General features: G+C 34.9%; 1 protein-coding gene and 1 pseudogene across 1 annotated transcript in view; one reads left to right on the top strand and one right to left on the bottom strand.

The window, feature by feature from the left end:
• Window positions 1–1,193, bottom strand: part of ROBO1 (roundabout, axon guidance receptor, homolog 1 (Drosophila)) — a 142,824-nt gene extending 141,631 nt beyond the window's left edge. The window contains exon 1 of the mRNA XM_012642110.1: window positions 1,167–1,193. Within this exon, the coding sequence (XP_012497564.1) occupies window positions 1,167–1,193 (27 nt within the window). The remainder of the gene's footprint in view (window positions 1–1,166) is intronic.
• Window positions 1,194–1,234: 41 nt separating this feature from the next.
• The window catches only part of LOC105808457, a 33,304-nt pseudogene continuing 24,168 nt past the window's right edge, over window positions 1,235–10,370 (top strand).

The raw sequence follows: 10,370 nt of genomic DNA on the forward strand, positions 1-10,370 counted from the left end.
GAGCGATACTCCCTCCTCAGCCTCCCAGAGTGCTAGGATTACAGGCGTGAGCCACTGTGCCCGGCCCTATGACCTAAATTTTAATGTAGTTGGTTATCAGATGAAACTTTAAATTTTTGATAAATTTCCATCATCAAAAATCATTGATATGAAACACCTTATATCTACTACTCTAGTTACCATCAATACTTCTCTTAAATATAAGAACAAATTTCAAGAAATTAATTTTTATATATTGTATTTATGTTTACTAATCTTGTCATACAAAATAGTGTTTCTAAAAATGATATCATATATTTACTACAAAATGATTTTACATTTAACTCTCAATAAACCTGGGTCAGCCAAATCATGGTTCTTTTTCCTGGCTAACAAAGTTTATTAAAATTTATTTAATCTTCTCTTTTTCATAAAAGTTATTGATTCTCAATTAATTTTCCAAAATTTTTTCACCTCTCCTTATTCCAATATCATTCTGGCTCACAGGGACCTAAAAGACAGAGAGAAAGGGATGGAGGAGAAAGGAGAAGGAGGAGAAGATGAAGGAAAAAGAAATGCATTTTCAATTATTTCCCACACAAGACTCTTGATTAGATACGATCTGGTTTCATGCTGTTCATCCAAAGACTGTCAGATAAAGTTGTCATGTACTCATGACTAATCCGGTATGGACTCATGACACAAAATAAGAGGATTGTACTCCAGAGATGGATCAAACTAAGAAAAATAGACCACATGCTAATAGTTTCAAGATTGTTTTTTACTATAGGCTATTAAAAAAAAATAAACCCAGTCAGATTTCAAGCACATTGGAGAAAGTATTTACCTTGCTTTTTCTAATCCATTCACTGGTCGATTCTTAAACAAAGGCTATTTCATCTTCTACAGCCTACTTAAAGTGTAAATAATGTTCCTGGGATTTGCACAAACAATCTTATAAAACAAAAGGATGCTGAGGCAAGTACATGTGCATTCTAAAGAAAATATGAGAATGACAAATTGAAAGTAATCAAATGACCATTCTACAATTTTCCTGGTGACATTAAGAGAGAAAAACCATAACTTGTTTTAGGTCTTTCAACTGTTCTGTTAGGAGTGGAATTGAGAGGAAGAATAGGCAATTAGGATCTCTCCAGTGGTGTCCCATATTTGCCAGGGCTACATACGTGCAAGAGAACATGATCCAATTTCATTTGTTTGCTGGTACAATTTACAATACCATTTGAAACCCAACATGAATTCAGCCAAGAGTTTAAACACGCTCGATCATCAGAAAGAAGCAACAAGAGACTCATGCAGAAAAACCAATTATCCCAGTGGGAACACGTGGCTCTCTGCACAGCTTGGTGAGCTGCCAGCTGAGAACACAGGCCTGGGAGAGTCACTGCCTAGGACTATGACAACGGCATTTCTCTGCTATTTCCATTTTTCCTATTAAACTTCTCATTTCTTCCTCATAGCAATTTATAAATTGATAGTTGGCTGTTTGCTGTTGCAGAAATGCACCTATGATAATTTGATTATAGATTACATCAGAAAGAACTGTATTGCTAATTGCAGACACTGGGAGCCACCCTGCAGAGAGATATAGTGAAGTTCAAGGGAGAGGATGATTTTCTTTGTGAAGGTATAAATTAGTATCTTGCTTTCTATCTAGTGTATATCACCAGAGGACCTTTTTCATGAATCCTAATTTTAACAAGAAATAATAAGAAGAAACACAGCCTGCTTAAAGTGCACCTATTTTGTTTGCTTAAGTGTAGCTCAAAGCCAACGTGAAGTCTTGGGTTTGGCATTTTTTCCTGGACACCCATTTTTTTGGCCAGTTAGAGGTATGTAGCCTAAAGCAATCAGCCAAGAAAGCCACCACCACCCCTAATTTATAGTATTAACTGGGGACAGACAACTGCAGAGTGCTGATGAAATGGAGAGCACATGAAACAGTGAAGATTTTTAGCAGATTCCCCAGGTGTCTGGTTCCCAAGTCATTAAGACCAGAATCCAAAAGTGAATCCTATAAAAAGGAGACAATATAAAGAGTAATTTGGGAATGAAACAGTCTTTGCTAGCTATCTCCTAAAAGTAAGAAAGCCGATTGATTTTTATGTCTTTGAAAAGTCTAGGTAGATTATATGGTAGTATTCAGTATGGATATGAAAAATTAATTTAGCTCATAGCTATTAAAGTTAATGTATTATTTCCTTCACAGGTCTCTTGAAACAATGTCCTGCTGTTTTAAAGGTAAAAACAAAGTCTTATGGGCAATTTTCACTTTCCCACAAAACCAGGTTTGCTTTTTATCACCTCACCCAACCATCTGGCTATAATTCGGAATTTACATACAGTCACTGCTAAGACAGCCTGAAATAGGAATCTATGAAGGAATTATGACTATACTCTAGAAATAAAGATGACAAATGTTCATAGTATTTGAGGGGAGAAAAGCGCACTTTCAAACTCTTGGCTCCTTCGACGTACAAATACACCAGCTGAAAATACTTTTCCAACAGTAAATCTCCTTTTCTCTCCACGGGTTCTTACACCTTAGGTCTCTATAGTTTGGTCCAGTGTGAGAGTTGCTTTCACCACCAAATGCCTTGCTAAGATAAAGCCTTTCCAGAGACCTTGTATAATTTATTATTCTTGAAATTTAAATAGACTCATATTCTAAAAAAGATACATAACCATAGACAGCAGTCCCCAACCTTTTTGGCACCAGGGACCGTTTTCATGGAAGACAATTTTTCCATGGACCGGGGAGGGGGAGGATGGTTTTGAGATGATTCAAGTGCATTACATTTACTGTGCACTTTATGTCTATTATTACTACATTGTAATACATAATAAAATAATTATACAACTCACCATAGGTTGGGGACCCTGTATAGCAGCAAAGCCAAATCAAGTTTGGGTATACAAGGGATTCTTGGATTCAGAAAGTCAGAATGACCAGTTTTACTCTACTGGCATATATTTTTAATTTGAAAATATAAAAAAGCAATAAAAACATTTAGTACTGTTAATTAAGGTTGTGTCTAAGAATAAATATCCCTAAAATAGCTACAAATTGAAGTAAACATTCATTCACATCCTGTGGCATTTTAATCCCAAAGAGTCAAGGAAGAACAAGAAAAGCTTGCAAGTGACAAGCTTATTTGATTAATCAGAAGTTAGGGCTCATCAGGGCAGGGTAGAGGTTCAATATCCATATGGCCAGTTGCTTTATCCTCTTTTATTGATCACGAGAGTATGCCAGAATCGAGCCCACTTATTTGGCAAATTTGAGCCTCATTTCATATACAACACATATTCAGAAGATAAATAACTCCTGTATCTCCCAACACTACACATGTTAAATAAAAATACTTCTATATGCTTCCTAAGAGGAAGTAAGAAGGCTAATTTATCCATGTGAGAAAGAAAACATAATCTTTGGAAGAAAGGTTACATTAAGCTTCAGAATTATCCACACGTACTTCTCACTATTTCCTGAGAGCTAATAAGTAACTCATGGACAAATTAGAAATAAAAATAAATGCATCCTGACCACATCTATTTCTATAGTTATCTGTGAAAACAAAACAAAAGAGGAAATGATCTATGTAGAGAGTGTTTAAAAAATTCTTTGGAGTGGTATTTGGAATGTTCTTTCTCAATCATACATGGTTAAGTTTCACAGCCAAGACAAAAACATACTGAACAGAAATGTAGTGTAAATAGTATTAACGATATTACGGGATTCTAGTGTTTTGTTTTGGATTGCTCCTAACCTAAGTTATATCGTTGGAACGTTGAGTTGAAAAATCAGAATTCTGTGAATCGTAGGCTGCTTCCACACAAACCTCTCTATCTAGGAGTTCCAGCATTACAGGATGGGAAAGTTTCTGGTAGAAGTTATACCAGTCAGTGGGAAGATTAAAGATCAAGGAAAAATCAACTTAAAAAACTTATTTTGACATTTCTTGCCTCTCTTCTGCATGGAATATATGTTCTATGATGGCAAAAACTGTAAAAAAACCCTATTTTTAGCATTTAAAATGTACAGCACCTATATAGAAAGCACATTATCCTCACAATCTGAGAGATGGAACATACAGAATTCTTACGATTTCAATTATCTCTTCAGAAAAAGGCTTAATATTTTAGAATTTATGTTAAAAGCACACTATTTTATACTGCATTGTGGAAGACACACTTAATACCAAAACATAAATGCATTTAAATTCTTTCATGTTTCTATAGAAGTTTTAAAGGACTTACAATTGCAAATACCTAATAGCTGAAAACAATTATGTCCTATGTGTAAAACCCTTTTGATGATTTTCTCTGCAAACCCACAAAAACTGCATCAGTGACTCTGTGGTAAATTTAAGAAACGTGCCGATGTATTTAAATAACAATCTACATTATTATTATTGAAATTAATGAGAACCGTGATGTACCAACATCTGCTATATGGCATTGTTACACGCACTATCTTTAATTTTTACAACATTCTTACAAGGTAGGTATTACACTTTCCTGTTTTTTGGATGAGAATACTAAGGCTCAGAGAGTATCAAAACTTGCTCCCTATCATTTAGTAAGTGCATTGGAGCTCATTCTACATAGATCCAAAGTAAAGCTTCTATAGAGGGATTTCTTTGGGATAGAGGACAAGATCTCATATTTTCTTCACTTCCTATGCCACAAACTGCAAATTAGCAATATCTTGATAAATGTATGGATTCCCAGACCAAATGGCTGGAGGAACTAATAGGTTCTATCCGTGGACCCCCCTGAGTGTGTTAAATTGAGAGCTCTCCTTCCATCGCACTCCTTATTTAAGCCTCACAGATCTGGCTATTGAACCTAATTGCCATTAATCCATCTGGTTGTCAGCAGAAACAAAATATGCATATTTACATTTTGTACATGTATGCGTTGTTTATAGGAGAAATGAAGTTAGGTAAATATCCCACATAAGTTCCTCCACAGAAGAATGGCTCTCCTGTTCCCATATAAGCATATTATCATGGCATGTTTAAAGTTTAAACAGAATATTTGTAAGCTTCCCTAATATAGATGGGAAAATCTGACATGATCTTTTATAAGCACAATGCATGGAGCAATATGGTGATGTGACGTATTGAGGTGAGAGAAAAGTGACACCGTGAATGTGAAAAGGTGAAGAAATAAGACCAATGGGTTCCTTAGTAAATTATACTTTTCCACTCAAGGAGAGACATTTCCATTAATTTCAACCACTATGATACAGATTAAGCTCAACCGCTCTTGAAATTTTTCCATACAAGATGATGCTCTTAAAGGTGACTTAAACATGAGCCTGTTTCTAATATGATTGGCCTTTAAAGCTTGATCACCTAGATTTGTAAGATTTAAGAAGAGAAACCTGTACCATCTGGTAGTAATTTTGTTAATGCATGCCAGATTATTTTAAAAGTGTACTATTTATCAAATTTTTTGCTCTTGAGGAGATAAAAACTGAAGCGGTCAGCTGTTATCAATAGCTATTTCGTTAAAGCTACTAGCCTTTAAGCAAAAGAATTGCAGAACCAGCATTTGATTAAAGCAGCGATCCCCAACCTTTTTGGCACCAGGGACCAGTTTCATGGAAGACAATTTTTCCACAGACTGGGGGTTGGGGTGGAATGGTTTCAGGATGATTCAAGTGCATTACATTTATTGTGCAGCGAAACCTCTCTGCTAACGATAACCTGTATTTGCAGCTGCTCCCCAGTGCTAGCATCACAGCCCCAGCTCCACTCAGATCATCAGTCATTAGATTCACATGAGGAGCGTGCAACCTAGATCCCTCGCGTGTGTGGTTAACAATAGGGTTTGTGCTCCTACGAGAATCTAATGCCATCGCTGATCTAACAGGAGGTGGAGCTTATGCAGTGATGCAAGCGATGGGGAGAGGCTATAAACAGAGATGAAGCTTTGCTTGCTAGCCCACCGGTCACCTCCTGCTGTCTGGCCTGGTTCCTAGTAGGCCACTTATGGGTACCAGTTCGCAGCCCGGGGGCTGGGGACTGCAGGATTAGAGGAGATAACAGCCATGGCATAAAATTTGGAATTATTCTTTGAGAGAGAATCTTTTAGTAAAAGTGATAATGTGGACAAGAAGGAGAAACAAAGTTAACCTCAGCTATTTAGAAATAATGAGAAGGAAATCCCAACCTCTGTTAAAGTGCTCAGATTAAAAATCACTTAAAATTTAAAGGCTTAAAAAATTTCTTTGATTTCTGCATTTGAGACCTTGTTTTAAGGAAAGAATGCCTTGTACAATCAAGTGTTCTTTTGGATGTACCACTTTTTTTTTTTTTAAGATTACAGTTCATTTTGCTTGACGTAAAAGAAAGAAACAAAATATTGTCTGGGCTCTCATGAGCAATTACAAAGATTACAAGCAATTACAAAATTCAGCTTTTTAAAAACAAAATTTACCAAAAAGTATTCTGGTATCATTTAATATTTTTGAAATTAAAGATAAGCTTTATAAGCAATTCTTTAAGATAAATTTCAAAACTATATTTTTAGAGAAATAGTTCATCTGTGATTAATAGAACACTGAAAATAAAATAAACTGATTAGAACACCATTTTTGAACCCACAAAAGATTGTGCCTTTAATTTGGCAAACTACTTTAACCTATAATTAAACAAAGTGCTCCCAGACAGTAGTAAAATTCCACTAGTCTTTGGCTATTTGGAGAAATTAAATGGCCTGATCAGATATATCAAAGTGCTGGGGAACTGAAGAAACTCAGCTGCTTGAGTGAGTATCTATTATAAGGGAAAAAAAAAAAAGGGAAAATAACATTTTCATGTCAGCTAATCTGAAGTTCCAATTACAGGTTTGCCATTTGACAACATGTGTCCTTTTGTAGTTACAATACAGTACTTATCCTTAGCATCCTGTGTTGATAATTACTTTGAATTGTGAAGGACAGCTTTTTTTTTTGGCTGATTACTTGAATTTCTGAGACACTTTATGCTTTTTGGAGGGTCTACTCTGACTGAAGGGCTGTGGATGCTAACCTAATGAGCGTGTGCATCCGTATCAGGTTTTGGCCTAGTGACTTTCAGGAGTTGGCAGAATTCCATACGGAAGGCAGCTTGGGCAGATTTGTTAGGCAGTCCTCTATGTCAGATGATATTACTTTGACAGAAACTAACATGTGGGTAGGACTAGCTTTTGGAAAAACATTCAAAATTGTTTTTGAGGAAACCTATTTGGGAAAAAAATTCCAGAATGATCTCAAGAGATTTAATAGAATACTGATAATCAACATGCAACAAATCAAAATGGGATAAAACATCAACATTATATAGTATCAAAATTGTTTGATATTCAGGTTTTTCACGTAGGTGAGGATTTTAACCCATCTGGAAGTTCATTACCCTACTTAAAGGAAACTTGAAAAATATACAGTATATTGTTTCTCAAAGTCACCAAAGATTATTTGTTGGACTAGAAAATATTTTATCTGGCAATCTTTGGCCTCTGCTACTTTATCTCTGCATCTAAACACACTTGCATTCTCTCTACCGTCCTTGAGTCAGTTTACAGGAGTTTATACAGACTTTATAAGAGATTATAATTACATGTCTCAAAGGACCTGAACCAAAGAGGGCATGCAGATTATACATTGTGGAGCCCACTAAAGGTATATGTCATGCATAAGGAGACTCATATATATGATGTATGCCTATAAATTCATTGAAACAGGCCATATAGGCTATACTACAGTTTTATAAGGGTCTGGTTTTCTTTTGTCCACTCAATATCTAATTCAAAAAAGGGTTGTTTTAATTTCCAAAGTAAACATCTCCAGTCTCTCACCTCACCAAATTATTAATATGAATGCAGAAAGAAGATGAACTGAAAATCAAGACAGGAATACTTAAGATACACCTTATAATAAAACTGTCATCGATAGTCCTCAAAACACTTTCAACTACTATGGCTTGACTTTCACAATGATCCTAATAAATAGGCAGGGCATATATTATTATCTTAATATATCATATTGTCAACAATTAAAAGACTTGACCAAGTTCTGGTTGTTAGTACAGTTTTAAAAAACGATCTTCAGACATAAGAGATCTTTCCCAAGATGGTCATAAATTAAACTTAACTTACTATTAAAATGCTGAATCGTATTTTTCTATTTTGAATGAGATTGTGAGATAACCTCACATATTCAATCACTTAAGACAAATTTGTATATGTTCTTAATAACATACAGAATGTACAGAACACATAAGGCCATGTTTGCATCCAATGGATAAATAAGCAGGCAAAGTTGTTAAGCTCCATGTATTTAAAATACTGCTTTCAATACTGGTACCAAGGTAGGAAATACTGAATTTAAAACACAAAACATGTGGCAAAATTGCATGAAATGAACCCATGAAGACACTTTGTGGATTTTTTGGTTAAGCTGTATTCCGATCAAATTTATTGTTTTAGACAGGTTGATCAGGTCTAGTTTGTCATGGGAAGAGTCAGAACAGAAAGAACTCTGGTGTTGAGAGGTCTGGCTCCTACTCCTGACTCAACACTAATCCATTATGCAACTCAGGGTAAATCAATTGCCCTGGCTTCCCATTTGTTTCTAAAAACAAAGGAGCTTGCCTCTTCACAATCTCACCAATCAGCTCCATCTCTAACACTCTGAATATCTGTAATCACGCAGCAATATATTTACTCACATAATTAACTTGTGTAATATCTCCTATTGTTAAGCCAGTAAAAAACCTTGCTTTAGAAAAAAGAAATGGTGTGAATGATACCCTCTTTCCATTTTATAGGAGAATAAGAAGAGAACTACATAGTTATATATGGAAATAAGATTAACAAAATCAAATGTGTTCAAATTAGTAACTTTTCTGTTTTGGAAATGCGAGAAGACATTATTTCTGACTTATATTTCATTCATTTAACATTTTCTCAACAAATATATATTGAGCTTCCACCATAAGACAGACACAAGGAATACAGCTGGTCATTTATGTGTCTTATGTATATTAGATAAGTCACATATAAATCATGATTTATAACAGATTATAAGATAGATATTTGGTAAGAGGAAAAAGAACAGATAATAGGAAGAAGAAATCTAGTATGGGTATTAGGGGTGAAATTTTGCTGAAGACTCCTCTGAAGAAGTTGTCTTCAAATTGAGACCTGAAAAATGAGTGAGTTGGACAAAGAGGATATAGGTACACTACAGGCAGATAGAATAGCGTATGCAAAGACTCTGATAAATTGATATGCCAGGCTCTTGGTATCAAGCTCTTAAGTGCACATATAACATAAGAATAATGAAAAGCTAAAGCAACAACCAAATATCCACTGGTATTATGTTTGTAATTGTATTATCATCTAATGTAATTTGTGTGCTAGTACTGAGAATGCCTTAGTTTATTACAATCTTTCCAAAAGAGTGCTTGAACTTCACAAGTAGATCTGAAATGCTTGGCTTTCTTTTTCTGGTTTCAAGGTCCAAACATGATGAATGTATCTGTAATTAATTTAAATACAATTACTAGTTTGTGGAAAGGTTCAGCATGTTCCTTGGGAGGATACGCCAGTCTTTCTCAACCAGCATTTTATATCTGAATCACAGAATTTCTCAATTCCTCTAATGATGGGACATAACTAGAACTGTTCTGGATGTGTGGGAAAAAAGTTGATTCATGACACACAGTGGATGCCTTAGGGCACCCACTGAATTCTCTTGTGGAATCTGAAGTTGACTACTGCATTGCTCAATAATGGTGTACATGGAACTTTAATCCGTTTCTTAATTTCAGTATTAGTGTAAATACTTTACTTACCCATAAGTAATTCTGTGGAAATACTCATGCTAATTTTGTGGAAACTGGAAATTCTCTCACAGTTGTGAATCAGATACAGATAGAAATATAGGCAGAGGAGATATAATGGTAGCTCTCCTTTCATACTCATTTATATGATATTCTTGCTTATTCAAAAAAATTGGAATTCTTATGGCATGGTTTCTTATTTTCCTTTTCCATCAAGTTTTTGCTGACTAAATATTAATATATGCAGAGTTCAGGCAGGTATACTAACAATATTACCCAGAACACTAATTACTAATATGTATAGAGTATGTCACCATTTACAATGACATTTAACATGTATTTTCTCACTGGACTCCCACAATGACACCACGATCTAATATAGGTATTATTAGACAATTCATTTCACAAATGGAAACAATGAAATTTATAGAGATCAAGTGTCTTTCATAAGGTCATGCATTTAATAAGTATTGAAACCTGAAATTATAATGTGGTCTTATAATGCCCAAGCCTATGTTTTGTTTTACAAATCCA

Source organism: Propithecus coquereli, unplaced genomic scaffold (genome assembly GCF_000956105.1).
Source record: "Propithecus coquereli isolate 6110/MARCELLA unplaced genomic scaffold, Pcoq_1.0 Scaffold174, whole genome shotgun sequence".
Classification (NCBI taxonomy): domain Eukaryota; kingdom Metazoa; phylum Chordata; class Mammalia; order Primates; family Indriidae; genus Propithecus; species Propithecus coquereli.